A 15,114-nucleotide genomic window follows, 5' to 3' on the forward strand; every position below is an offset into this window, starting at 1 on the left:
TTGTAGTATAGTCTGAAGTCAGGGAGACTGATTCCTCCACCTCCGTTTTTTCCCTCAAGACTGCTTTGGCTATTCGCGGTCTTTTGTGTCTCCATACAAATTTTAAGTTTTTTTTTTGTTCTCGTTCCGTAAAAAAGGCCATTGGAAATTTGATAGGGATTGCATTGAATCTGTAGATTGCTTTGGGGAGTATAGTCATTTTCACAATAATGATTCTTCCAATCCAAGAACATGGCATATCTCTCCATCTGTTGGTATCATCCTTAATTTCTTTCAGGAGTGTCTTATACTTTTCTGCATACAGCTCTTTTGTCTCCCTGGGTAGGTTTACTCCTAGGTATTTTATTCTTTTTGTTACAGTGGTAAATGGGAGTGTTTCCTACATTTCTATTTCAGATTTTTCATCATTAGTGTATAGGAATGCAAGAGATTTCTGTGCATTAATTTTGTACCCTGCAACTTGACCAAATTCATTGATGAGCTCTAGTGGTTCTCTGGTGGCATCTTTAGGATTCTCTATGTATAGTATCATGTCAACTGCAAAGTGACAGTATTACTTCTTTTCCAATTTGTATTCCTTTTATTTCTTTCTCTTCTCTGATTGCCGTGGCTAGGACTTCCAAAACTATGTTGAATAATAGGGGTGAGAGTGGACATCCTTGTCTTGTTCCTGATCTTAGAGGAAATGCTTTCAGTTTTTCACCATGGAGAATGATGCTTGCTGTGGGTTTGTCATATATGGCCTTTATTATGTTGAGGTAGGTTCCCTCTATGCACACTCTCTGGAGAGATCTTATCATAAATGGGTGTTGAATTTCGTCAAAAGCTTTTTCTGCATCTATTGAGGTGATCATATGGTTTTTATTCTTCAATTTGTTAATATGGTGTATCACATTGATTAATTTGTGTATATTGAAGAATCCTTGCATCCCTGGGATAAATCCCACTTGATCATGGTGCATGATCCTTTTAATGTGTTGTTGGATTCTGTTTGCTAGTATTTTGTTGAGGATTTTTTCATCTATATGCATCAGTGATATTGGTCTGTAATTTTCCTTTTTTGTAGTATCTTTGTCTGGTTTTGGTATGAGGGTGATGATGGCCTCATAGAATGAGTTTGGGAGTGTTCCTTCCTCTGCAATTTTTTGGAAGAGTTTGAGAAGGATGGGTGTTAGCTCTTCTCTAAATGTTTGATAGACTTCACCTGTGAAGCCATCTGGTGATTTAATCACCGTTTCAATTTCATTACTTCTGATTGGTCTGTTCATATTTTCTATTTCTTCCTCATTCAGTCTTGAAAGGTTATACCTTTCTAAGAATTTGTCCATTTCTTCCAGGTTGTCCATTTTATTGGCATAGAGTTGCTTGTAATAGTCTCTTAAGATGCTCTGTATTTCTGCAGTGTCTGTTGTAACTTCTCCTTTTGCATTTGTAATTTTATTGATTTGAGTCCCCTCCCTCTTTTTCTTGATGAGTCTGGCTAATGGTTTATCAATTTTGTTTACCTTCTCAAAGAACCAGCTTTTAGTTTTATTGATCTTTGTTATTATTTTCTTTGTTTCTATTTCATTTATTTCTTCTCTGATCTTTATGATTTATTTCCTTCTGCTAACATTGGGTTTTGTTTGTTCTTCTTTCTCTAGTTCCTTTAGGTGTAATGTTAGATTTATTTGATATTTTTCTTGTTTCTTGAGATAGGGTTGTATAGCTATAAATTTCCCTCTTACAGCTGCTTTTGCTGCATCCCATAGGTTTTGGATCTTCATGCTTTCATTGTCATTTGTCTCTAGGTATTTTTTGATTTCCTCTCTGACTTCTTCAGTGATCTCTTGGTTATTCAGTAATGTATTTTTTAGCCTCCATGCATTTGTGTTTTTTACAGATTTTTATCCCTGTAATTGATTTCTAATTTCATAGTGTTGTGTTCAGAAAAGATGTTTCATATGATTTGAATTTTCTTAAATTTACTTGATTTGTGACCCAAGATGTGATCTATCCTGGAGAATGTTCTGTGCGCACTTGAGAAGAAAGTGTAATCTCCTATTTTTGGAAAGAATGTCCTATAAATATCAATTAAATCTATCTGGTCTTTTTGTCATTTAAAGCTTCTGTTTCCTTATTTATTTTCATTTTGCATGATCTGTCCATTGGTGTAAGTGAGATGTTAAAGTCCCCCACTATTATTGTTTTACTGTCGATTTCCTCTTTTATAGCTGTTAGCAGTTGCTTTATGTATGGAGGTGCTCCTATGTTGGGTGCATATATATTTATAATTGTTATATCTTCTTCTTGCATTGATCCCTTGATAATTACGTAGTATCCTTCCTTGTCTCTTGTAACATTCTTTATTTTAAAGTCTATTTTATCTGATATGAGTAATGCTACTCCCGCTTTCTTTTGATCTCCTTTTGCATGGAATGTCTTTTTCCATCCCCTCACTTTCAGTCTGTATGTGTCCCTAGGTCTGAAGTGGGTCTCTTGTAGACAGCATATATATATATATGGGTCTTGTTTTTGTATCCATTCAGCATGCCTGTGTCTTTTGGTTGGTGCATTTAATGCATTCACATTTAAGGTAATTATCTATATGTATGTTCCTATTACCATTTTCTTAATTGTTTTGGGTTTGGTTTTGTAGGTTCTTTTCTTCTCTTGTGTTTCCCACTTAGAGAAGTTCCTTTAGCATTTTTTGTAGAGCTGGTTTGGTGGTGCTGAATTCTCTTAGCTTTTGCTTGTCTGTAAAGCTTTTGATTTCTCCATTGAATCTGAATGAGATCCTTGCCCGGTAGAGTAATCTTGGTAGTAGGTTTTTCCCTTTCATCACTTTAAGTATATCATGCCACTCCCTTCTGGCTTGTAGAGTTTCTGCTGAGAAATCAGCTGTTAACCTTATGAGAGTTCCCTTGTATGTTATTTGTCATTTTTCCCTTGCTGCTTTCAATAATTTTTGTCTCTAATTTTTGCCAATTTGATTACTATGTGTCTCGGTGTGTTTCTCCTTGGGTTTATCCTGTATGGGAGTCTCTGTGCTTCCTGGAATTGGGTGGCTACTTTCTTTCCCATGTTAGGGAAGTTTTCAACTACAATTTCTTCAAATATTTTCTCTGGTCCTTTCTCTCTCTCTTCTCCTTCTGGGATCCCTATAATGCGAATGTTGTTGCAATTAATGTTGTCCTAGAGGTCTCTTAGGCTGTCTTCATTTCTTTTCATTCTTTATTCTGTTCCGCAGCAGTGAATTCCACCATTCTGTCGTCCAGGTCACTTATCCGTTCTTCTGCCTCAGTTATTCTGCTATTGATTCCTTCTAGTGTAGTTTTCATTCCAGTTATTGTATTGTTCATCTCTGTTTGTTCTTTAACTCTTCTAAATCTTGGTTAAACATTTCTTGCATCTTCTGGATCTCTGCCTCCATTCTTTTTCCGAGGTACGGGATCATCATCACTATCATTGTTCTGAATTCTTTTTCTGGAAGGTTGCCTATCTCCACTTCATTTAGTTGTTTTTCTGGGGTTTTATCTTGTTCCTTCATCTGATACATAGCTCTCTGCCTTTTCATCTTGTCTCTCTTTCTGTGAATGTGGTTTTTGTTCCACAGGCTGCAGGATTGTAGTTCTTCCTTTTTATGTATTTTCCTTTGTGCTTTGTCTAGTTTCACATGCTCACAGGGGGCATTGTGCAGAGACCTCGCATGCGGTGCTTCAGATTGTGAAAAGGCAGCACCGGCACTTCAATATGGCAGTGGTGGGATGCCTGCGGAGACTCTGCGTGGGACACGGCTCTGAGATCTAAACTAAATTCTTAATTTAGATTCTTTTCTTTTTCACTATTAACTTAGACTACATTTCTTTTTTTTTTTTTTAGCATCTTTATTGGAGCATAATTGCTTTACAATCGTGTGTTAGTTTCTGCTGTGTAACAAAGTGAATCAGCTATACATATACATATATCCCCATATCTCCTTCCTGTTGCATCCCCTCCCACCCTCCCTATCCCACCCCTCTAGGTGGTCACAAAGCACCGAGCTGATCTCCCTGTGCTATGTGGCTGCTTCCCACTAGCTATCTATTTCACATTTGGTACTGTATATATGTCCATGCCACTCTCTCACTTCACCCCAGCTTACCCTTCCCCCTCCTCATGTCCTCAAGTCCATTTTCTTTTTTGTTGTTGTTGTTTCTGCTTTATAACAAAGTGAATCAGTTATACATATACATATGTTCCCATATCTCTTCCCTCTTGCGTCTCCCTCCCTCCCACCCTCCCTATCCCACCCCTCCAGGCGTCACAAAGCACCGAGCCGATATCCCTGTGCTATGCGGCTGCTTCCCACTAGCTATCTACCTTACGTTTGGTAGTGTATATATGTCCATGCCTCTCTCTCACTTCGTCACAGCTTACCCTTCCCCCTCCCCATATCCTCAAGTCCATTCTCTAGTAGGTCTGTGTCTTTATTCCTGTCTTACCCCTAGGTTCTTCATGACCTTTTTTTTCTTAAATTCCATATATATGTGTTAGCATACGGTATTTGTCTTTCTCTTTCTGACTTACTTCACTCTGTATGACAGACTCTAGGTCTATCCACCTCATTACAAATAGCTCAATTTCGTTTCTTTTTATGGCTGAGTAATATTCCATTGTATATATGTGCCACATCTTCTTTATCCATTCATCCGATGATGGACACTTAGGTTGCTTCCATCTCCGGGCTATTGTAAACAGAGCTGCAATGAACATTTTGGTACATGACTCTTTTTGAATTATGGTTTTCTCAGGGTATATGCCCAATAGTGGGATTGCTGGGTCATATGGTAGTTCTATTTGTAGGGTTTTAAGGAACCTCCATACTGTTCTCCATAGTAGCTGAACCAATTCACATTCCCACCAGCAGTGCAAGAGTGTTCCCTTTTCTCCACACCCTCTCCAGCATTTATTGTTTCCAGATTTTTTTGATGATGGCCATTCTGACTGGTGTGAGATGATATCTCATTGTAGTTTTGATTTGCATTTCTCTAATGATTAATGATGTTGAGCATTCTTTCACGTGTTTGTTGGCAGTGTGTATATCTTCTTTGGAGAAACGTCTATTTAGGTCTTCTGCCCATTTTTGGAATGGGTTGTTTGTTTTTTTGTTATTGAGCTGCATACAAATTTTGGAGATTAATCCTTTGTCAGTTGCTTCATTTCCAAATATTTTCTCCCATTCTGAGGGTTGGCTTTTGGTCTTGTTTATGGCTTCTTTCGCTGTGCAAAAGCTTTGAAGTTTCATTAGGTCCCATTTGTTTATTTTTGTTTTTATTTCCATTTCTCTAGGAGGAGGGTCAAAAAGGATCTTGCTGTGATTTGTGTCATAGAGTATTCTGCCTATGTTTTCCTCTAAGAGTTTGATAGTTTCTGGCCTTACATTTAGGTCTTTAATCCATTTTGAGTTTATTTTTGTGTATGGTGTTAGGGAGTGATCTAACCTCATACTTTTACATGTACCTGTCCAGTTTTCCCAGCACCACTTATTCTCAAGTCCATTTTCTACTTCTGCGTCTTTACTCCTGTCCTGTCCCTATGTTCTTCAGAACTTTTTTTTTTTTCCATATATATGTGTTAGCATATGTTATTTGTTTTTCTCTTTCTGACTTACTTCACTCTGTATTACAGACTCTAGGTCCATCCACCTCACTACAAATAACTCAATTTCATCTCTTTTTAGGCCTGAGTAATATTCCATTGTATTTATGTGCCACATCTTCTTCATCCATTCATCTGTCAATGGACACATAGGTTGCTTCCATGTCCTGGTTATTGTTAATTGAGCTGCAATGAACATTGTGGTACATGACTCTTTTTGAATTATGGTTTTTTCAGGGTATATGCCCAGTAGTGGGATTGCTGGGTCGTATGGTAGTTCTATTTTTATCAATCTACATCTCTTAATGTTCACTACATTTCAATTTCTCCCTGTACAAAAGAGGAAAAACTTAATTGAACTTCATAGAAAGACAAGAGTAAGCAATCAGATGCTCTAAATTGTTCTGAAAGTATTACCTGATCTATAAAAATCATAATATTCTAAAATCATACACTAATGTTCACCTTTAAATTCTACATTTCAGTTATTATTTTAACAATTACTTGAACTTCAGTGGCATCTAGTACCTAAAGTGCCTGGAAAACAGTTCCCCCCTTAGCCTTCTTCTTCCTCCTTCCTGGGATTTTTCATTTTCTATATGAAGTTTTTTATGATCCCAGGTAGTAGTCCACCAGGGAGTTGCGCCGTATGTGAATTTTTGGATACAACAAAAGCTATCCAACAAATATTTAAATATGTTTTATTCAAGAAGATGTGGTATATATATACACAATAGAATATTACTCAGCCATAAAAAAGAATGAAATAATGCCATTTGCAGCCACATGGATGGACCTGGAGATTATCATATTAAGTGAAGTAAGTCAGACAGAGAAAGACAAATACCATATGATATCACTTACATGTGGAATCTAAAATATGACACAAATGAACTTATTTACAACTTATTTATAGAAACAGACTCAGAGACATAGAAAACAGACTTACGGTTATCAAATGCGAAAGGGGGTGGAGGATGGATAAATTAGGAGTTTGGGATTAGCAGACACAAACTACTATATATAAAATAGATAAACAACAAGGTCTTATTGTATAGCGCAGGGAACGATATTCAGTATCCTGTAATAAACTGGAATGGAAAAGAATATGAAGAAGAATATGTATATTTATGTATAACTGAATCACTTTGCTGTACACTAGAAACTAACATAACATTGTAAATCTACTATACTTCAATAAATAAATAAGCTTTATCCACATACGTTAGCATAATTATTCACCGTTATTATCATGATCAATCATGATAACATCAATAAGAAAACTACAATTTAAGAGATTCAGCGACTCTAGCAAAGTGTGGAATGTATTCAGTTAGGAAGCATCTTGATCTTATCTCCAGATTTACCTCCTGCAATGGAAGGGAGTTAAGTGGACACATCCATAATCCAGAATTTAGCCACCACATCCAAATTTCAGCACACTTCCAAGGATCATAAACTCCACCCCCAAATTCCAGAGATATTATGTTCTCTTGTGTGCCTATTTAAAATCTTAACCCAATCTATTTCATTTCGACAACATGTCTAACGAACAGGATTCACTCACACAACTTCTGTGGGCAACCACAGAAATGTAAAACATGATTCCTATGCATCAAAATGTGGTGTGAATTTCTTTTGAAATTGTGACTCAATGTCTTCTATATCATTCTGTTATTCTTAAAAGAAATAATAAAACGTTTATTTTGAGCTCAGATTTCTTGAACAAACTGAAATTAAGTTGTACCCTAGTGGCTCAATCTACAAGTCCAGTCCGAGCATAAATATATCTGCATTTTCTTTTTAAAAGTACTAGTGTTCTTTTTCTCTTGCTGTTTTGAGGATATTGTATTCAGATGTTTAGACATCTAAGAAAGGGCAACTTTGGGAGCAACTACAAATGACTCTGCTTCAAACTCCCCCAAATGGCCTAAAAATTGGTCACAGTTAATGGAGTGATGATGAAGAAAATTAACAGTCTTGACTGAGGATCACTGTACATTAACTTATTTGCAGAGCCCACCTCCCTTGATGTTGAGGCAATGATAGCCAAGAAAACTAGTCTTCTCTTTTGACCTCCGAAACTGTTGAAACCTTATTCTTTTGTCTTTTCACCTCAAGCATCCCACCTGTGGCAGACAAAAGTGGGTTTTTTCAGTTTAGATAAAATTACAATTCTATGCTGGGAGATGGTTAGTCCTACTAACTCATTCAATCTTATTAATCTGCTTTTACTAAAAAAATTTTGTGTGACTTTTTTATCATATGCAGCAATGAGAGATGAAATATATTTTTTTAAAAGACGTACCTAAAACCATAATAAAAAGCTTTGTGGATCAGGAATAAAATAAGAAAGACAGCGATGAGCAAGGATAATATTCAGCACTGGCAAGAAAATAGGTACTGAAAGCATGTGATAAGGAATTAAACTAAAGACAAGAAAGCAGAGACTAAAGCAGGGCTTCTCCATCTCTTAAAGAAACCTTAAAAATGTGGTGATCCCTGTTTGGGCCCTAGCTGTACAGTGAGTGGTAGGAGGAAAGAGAGGAAGCACAGACAGGACTGGACATACCCACCTGTGATCTCAATGGCTAAAGCCTTAAATTACCATAAGACATGAACTCTCAGCCCTCAATATCAGATCTGGCTCCAGACTTGTTGAGGCAAGCCAGGTAGAGGCAACCATAAAACTAATAAAAAAGATGAGTGAATGTAGAGAGAGGATAAGCAAAAATCGCCCATCCAAGAAGAGCCTGCATATTTAAATTCCAAAGCACATGAGAAAAACTGACATTAAGAAAGCCAACCATCATACTAAAAAATCAGGAGGCCAATTCATTGCCAACAAAATTCAAGTAACAGAACAATTTCAAAATAACTTTTAAATAAGTGTTTCCAACCCTCAAAGAGACAAAGAAAATAACTATATACCAAAAAAGACAACATATATAAAAAGAGGGCATATACAAATGAAGAAAAGATGGCTATGCAAAAGAATCAATAGAAATCTGAGAAATAAAATTATAATCATTTAAATAAAAATATAATTCATGAAGGTAAACTATTATACACGCATTCTAAGAAAAAGTAGTGACTTACAATATAGACAGTATTGAAAAAAATCGATCCAGAAAGCAATAGATTCTAAAAGGCAAATTATAAAAGGAAATTTAAAAGATAAAGAAGATGAATTAAGAGGATCCAACATACACCTAATAGGAGTTCCAGAAGAGAGATAAGAGGAGAAGACAAAGAAGTAATACCTGAAAGAAAATGGCTGAAAATTTTCCAGAATTGAAGGAAGACTTAAGTATTCTGATCAAAAGCATACCCTAAATGTCAAGTGGGAAAAACAAAAATAAAAGTTACTTGTAAACACATTGTAGTGAAATTTTAGGACATCAAAGACAAAGGAAAAAAAAACCAGAAAATTATCAGAAAGTAAAGAAAAATGCCAATAAAGAATAACAATTCTTAATGGCAACAAGAGATAATAGAAAATAATTAAATTACAACTTTAAAATACTAAAAAAAAAAGAACTGTCAAGCTAGCATTCCATACATAAAGTATCACTTAAGAGAGGAGGAAAAATAAAGACATTCTCACATACATGAAGATTAATAAGATTTATAACCTCTTTGAATAGACTAAAGAACAAATTTCAGCAAGAAGAAAAGTGAACCCAGAGAGGAGTGAGATGCAAGAAATAAAAGCAAGCAGAACAAGAGGTAAAATACATTAAGAAATATAATTAATAATTAAAAGAAATTTTTAGGAACTGGATTTTCAGTAATAAAAAGTGATACATCATAATTTACGTGACACAAGTAATTTAAAGAATAAACACAGAACTATGGTTTTAGACAACTATTCCAAAAAAAGATGGGAGGTAGAATGTCAGTGTACAATTAAAGCATTCTGAGGCATTTTTCTACCATGAGAGAAAGAAATATTTAATATCTTCAAGTTTTGTAAGAAAGAATATATAGTTGAAATGTATGACAAGAACATAAGGGCACTTGCGAAAGAATAGAAATATGATCTATAGCTTTTAAACCAGTAGAAGAAAAGGAAAAATCGGGAGAAAATAAAAACTTCATCAATCTAACAGAAAGCAAGAAAGAAGTGGAGGAAAAGAAAAAAAAAGCTACACTAAAGAAAGAAAATAACAAAATAAGATACCCATAGGTATTAAGTCCAAACGCATTATTTATCAAATGCAAAGTAATTAAACTTTAGCAAATTCAAATAGACTATCAGATTAGATTTTAAAAATCCAGCTCTCAGCCGCTCACAAGAGACATTAACAAAACAAAATGACCGGGAAATCTGAAACAAATGGATATTGAAAAAAAGACATCTAGTCAAACACTAAACAAAAGTTAGCTGTTGTCAAGATAGTAGCATCAGGCAAATAAAAATTCAAGGGGAGATGATGCTGCTATAGGAAAATATTAACTTTGAATCAGGACATCTGATCTGGTGATCACATGTTGGATGACCCCTGCTCTAGATCCTGAAATCCTATCACGAGGAATTCGAACCAGTGCTCAAGCCCCCAAATTGCAGAAAGACTTGGCTGGGGTCTGGGCTGTTCACCACTGCATTGGCACTGTGTGTACACACGCTGCAGCACCCAGTGCCTGGCATGGACCAGGAGTTCAGTAACACTGAAAACAAATGGACACTGAACTGTAAAAGCAGCAGACGAACACCACCTCTTTTTCTGTACCCTCAGAGGTAAAACGTGGTGCATGACTCACCTCCTCCAGCTCTGAACGGATTTACCCCCCTCCATCCTCTCTCCTCTCCCACCCCAATGTGTTCCCAATACTGTCTATTTTGTTGGTGCAGCTATGCAGAAGAAAATTCCACGAAAAAAATATCTGAGGTTGAGGATCTTGGAGCAGAACACAGGAGCTGTGCCTCTGGAGCCCACTCCTGGGGTGAATGAAAGGGGAGCGGAGGTGGGGGAGGAAGGGTTGGAACAATACAGGCATTTTCAGACAGATCTCCTATATTCTAACATGTTCCCTTTGACCTTGTAACATTCTTCGTGGTTTTGAGTAAAAGAATCTCTAATAATAACTTCATTCTCTGGGAAGGGGAGGGAGTCAGAGTTGTGTGGAATTTTCAGAAAGAATTTTATATCAAATTCTAAAACTGAGAAAATAATATAAACACATTCAACTAAGCCTATAAGCTCCCCTGTACTGACAGGCAGCTTTGAATGAGTTTTGATGGCAGGTGGCTTTTTGGAAATTACTAAATGAAGATCAATCATTGCAACTTCCTATTTCTCAGGCAAGACCTTCTTTTTGCTATGATGTTTTTCACTCTAAAATAGCAGGGGAATAAAAATGCACAATCCCTGGTCAGTCCTGGTCCACCACCTTCCTGAGAAAACATCTCGAGAGGTTAAGATTCTCTCCGGCAGTAACTGAAGAAGAGTTACAGTCGGCAATGGCGGAGTGCTCATAATCAATCTTTATTTGTCCTTTTCTTCAAGGAACACCTTAATACTTAGCAAGGGAGACTTTTTAGCGAGGCTGAGGAAATTTCTGTGCGTATGTGACAATGACAGAGACAAAGAAACAGATTCATCAAAAGCAGAGTTAATAGCTAAATAACAGACATAAAAAAAGTGGTATCTACACATGGGATTCCATTGCCTGTCACAATTTAGTTCTGATATTTAATTATCTGTCGTCCAGAACAGGGGAGCAGCTGCTTCAGCTTGTGGCCTTTATTCATTTCACCCGACGGGGTTGGAGGTCGATTGCATACACAAGAGTGGTTTTCAAATGCAGGTTTGTTAGGGGGGAAACAGAGGTAAGAACAGAGGAAGCTGAGAAATAACTATTCCACTGGTTTGCATATTTATGACTTTTTCTATTGACAGGGCTGGAAGGAAGCAACTTGGATTTTTCTGTTCCTTTGTATTGTGAGACAGAGATCTAAAAGTTCATAAAACATATGTGTTTCATTATGGAATGCTTACCATGTGAACCTTATCAAGCCACCACGCAGAGTAGGAAGTGGAACATTGAAAAAGTCTCCTCAAATCCCTCCCCCCGAGAACACCATCCTGATTTCTGTGACAATTCTTTCCTTGTGTTTCTTTATAGTTCTGCCAATTTCTTAAACACCAAAGAGTTCAATTTTGCTTGATTTTGGACTTTACAAATAATCTTAGGCTGAATACATTTGTGTCTTGTTCTCACTCAATCTAAAGTTTATTAGATTTATCCATGTAGTTGTACATAGATGTAGGTCATGTATTTTCGTTGTTATATATGTATTCCACCATATGACGATACCAAAACTGTATTCACCTATTCAACTGGTGATGGACATTTAACAGTTTTCAGTTTGGGGTTATTTAGACTAAGGCTGAACATTCTTAAATGTGTCCTGGTGCACACATATAGAAACATCTTTTGGACAGATGTTCAAGAATGTTCAGCCTAGGAGCAGAATTGGTAAGTCATGGACTACTTGCTTCTGTGTGTGTTGTGTGTGTGTGTGTGTGTGTGTGTGTGTGTGTGTGTGTGTGATTGTGTGTGCGCAGGCGCACGCGTGCATGTGTGTTAGGAACACATGAGATCTACCGTTTTAAATTTTTATGTGCATATACAGTATTGTTAACTACAGGAACAATGTTGTACAGCCGATCTTCATCTCATATAAATGAAACTTCATACCCGTTAAACAGAAACTCCTCATTTCTCCCTCCCCCCAGCCCCTGGCAACCACCAGTCTAGTCTCTGTTTCTATGAGTTATTTTACAACGTTATTAACAACAGCCAAATATGGAAACTAAATGTCCATCAATGGATGAATGCATAAAGAAAATGCAATATACACCTATGACAGAATATTATTCAACTTTTTTTTCAGTTTTTCTATAATCTATTTTATTATCATCCGAAGATTACATATGCAGTTAAGAAAATGAACCAAATCATGCAGTCGGCCGTTCTCTCGGTTCTGACTCCCCACAGCTGTGATATTAGGAGAACCAGAATGTGGAGGTCAATACTTTAATGTCAGCAATCTGCACCCTCCCTCTCCATCTGTACCCACTTATTTCATTCAGCATCTTGACAGTTTGCACAAGAAAACTGTCCTAAGAATATTATTCAACTTTAAAAAATAAGGAAATCCTGTCACATGTGACAATGTGGATAAAACTGGAGGACATTATGCTTAGTGAAATGAGCCAGTCACAGAAGGACAAACACTACGTGATTCCACTTACATGAGGAGAGACTGCTTCTTTAACTTTGCTCATTACTGTCAAACTATGTCCCAAAGTGCTTATACCAATTATCATCTCACCAGCTGTGTATGAGAGTTCCAACGTATGAATGCCTGGGAAATTGGTAAATAGCTTTTTCTTGTTCAAATTGAAAGGTATATAGCAGACCATGAAGTGGAGAAATACAGACAATGCTTGTGCTCTGGTGTGTTGGAAACCTATGGATTTTAAAACCATACATGATTAAATCCCCCACTTACTGTGTGACCTTACCTAATTTGCTTAACCTTTCAATTTTCCTTTATGTAAGATGGGAGTAATGTCCATCTCAGGGCTGTTTGAAGGACTAGAGAAATATATTTATGGTGCCTAACATGGTACCAACATAAATTAGGGATGAAATGATTGATAGCTATCAGTATCATTCTCTGTCTCACTTATTTCCAAAACCAGAGTTGAAGAATCAAAGATCCAGTTTCTCTGAGGCAGTTACAAGGGCAGAGAGGTACACTTTGCAGATTGTTTGCTGGTATTATATAACATGCTTGTTTCGTGGTACTTGTGCAGAGAAATGTATCTTGAATAAGTAAGAAGAGAAAAACATAAAACCTCTTTTAGGACCTTTAGAACTCCCAACTCAAATATCAAATCAAGTGCAGCAAAAGGCATCTCTTACGAAACATTTAAAAGGAAGGACCAGAAAGTAACTAAAAACAACTGTGTTCAAGCCAAGCTAAAATGGAAAAAGTAAATATTCCACCAGATTTTAATGTCACCATTTTCATTCACTCACCGGGATCTGCTCATTCAGAAGCAGGTGTGCTGCTATGGAGACCATTCTACATATTCCCTTAGAGTCATTCATTTACCTGAGGTCTACTGCAAGAGTTGACAACTGACTCTATGATTTAAAAGTCATTTTAAAAGTCACTAACCTCCTTTCATTCTGAGTTATTGTGCCGTTTTCCAGCTTTTTAACTGCGGTCGCCAGCACTTTATTTGCGTCATTGGCGAAGTCTAAGTCTCGGACCTCAGACAGCGGGACAGACACAATGGCAAAAGCTTCTTTATCTTCTTTTGTTTGGCAAGTTCCAATCTGCAATGTGTTTTTCCACTAAGATTAGTTGTTTTACTAAATAACTATGCAATATTCTTCAACTACTAACACGTCTTAGTACTGTTTAAGAGATATAAAACAGGAGTAGAGAATCCAAACACAGTAATTCCTACATGCATCATCCACTATGAAAGGCTGTAGGGACACAGATTTCCCGTGCCCATTTCCTGCCTTATTTTCAAAGCCCGACTAGAAATGTATCCCTTTCACACATGTTCTTTGCTTCAGTTTCAACAGAGGAGAGGAAATGCCCTCCTAGAATCTTCTTCCCGTTCTATATGCTACTCCCACTCTTTTGGTATCTCTGCTACATCTTCCTGAATCACAGCCCGGCTGCAGTCTAGCCTCTAAGTTCAGCTACCTAAAGCAACTGGTAGGCACGAGTGCCTGATGAAATTAATTGCAATAATCTCTAATACTGGTGAAGCTCAAGTGTAAGAACATGTCAGTCACCCCCTAATCCTATTCACACAACATCTGGCTGAAAAGTAAACCATTCTCAGCAACATTTACCTTCAACATAACAGGCCTCTCTTCATCTGTGTCTATGGGGATGCTAGTACTGGTTACCCACGTGTTTGTACATAAATGTCTCAACCGAACGTATGAATTCCTAAAAGCAAAATAGTATTAAAAACACAGATTATAAAAAAGTAGCACACTTACATATCAACATATTTACCAGTTTCATACATGATATGAATATAAATATATTTTTAGACTTAGTAACTGACTCAAGTGCAGATCAGTCTGGTTTAAGGGGAATATCTGAACTATAGGCTATTTCAAAGCATGCAGTATTATTACATAAACCAGTGGTTCTCAAAATCTGGTCCCTGGACCAGCAACATCAGCATCACCTAAGAACTAGTTAGAAATGCAAATTCTGAGGCTTCATCCCAGTCCACTGAATCAGAAGCTCCGAGGGTGAGATCCAACAGGATTTTACCAGCCTTTCCAGGCAATTCTGATGCCTACTAGAGTAAGAAGCACTGACCGTGTAACCATCTGAGTTAAAACTGCTGTCTGATTGCAGTCCCTTTTGTGGTTTAATCATCTATGCGTAAAAGTACATAGTGCAGTGGGTCCGCACTAATCGCAGATTCCATACCTGTG

At 36.9% G+C, this 15,114-nt stretch overlaps 1 protein-coding gene across 1 annotated transcript in view; it reads right to left on the reverse strand.

Annotated features, from left to right (window-relative positions):
• The window catches only part of ITPR2 (inositol 1,4,5-trisphosphate receptor type 2), a 525,336-nt gene that overhangs the window by 362,329 nt on the left and 147,893 nt on the right, over positions 1 to 15,114 (reverse strand). The window contains exons 12-13 of the mRNA XM_029205992.1: positions 14,512 to 14,611; positions 13,817 to 13,977 (exon numbers count right to left, since the gene is read on the reverse strand). Coding sequence (XP_029061825.1) covers positions 13,817 to 13,977; positions 14,512 to 14,611 — 261 coding nt within the window. The remainder of the gene's footprint in view (positions 1 to 13,816; positions 13,978 to 14,511; positions 14,612 to 15,114) is intronic.

This window comes from Monodon monoceros, unplaced genomic scaffold, assembly GCF_005190385.1.
Source record: "Monodon monoceros isolate NGI ecotype Baffin Bay Population unplaced genomic scaffold, NGI_Narwhal_1 Super_Scaffold_6, whole genome shotgun sequence".
Taxonomy (NCBI): domain Eukaryota; kingdom Metazoa; phylum Chordata; class Mammalia; order Artiodactyla; family Monodontidae; genus Monodon; species Monodon monoceros.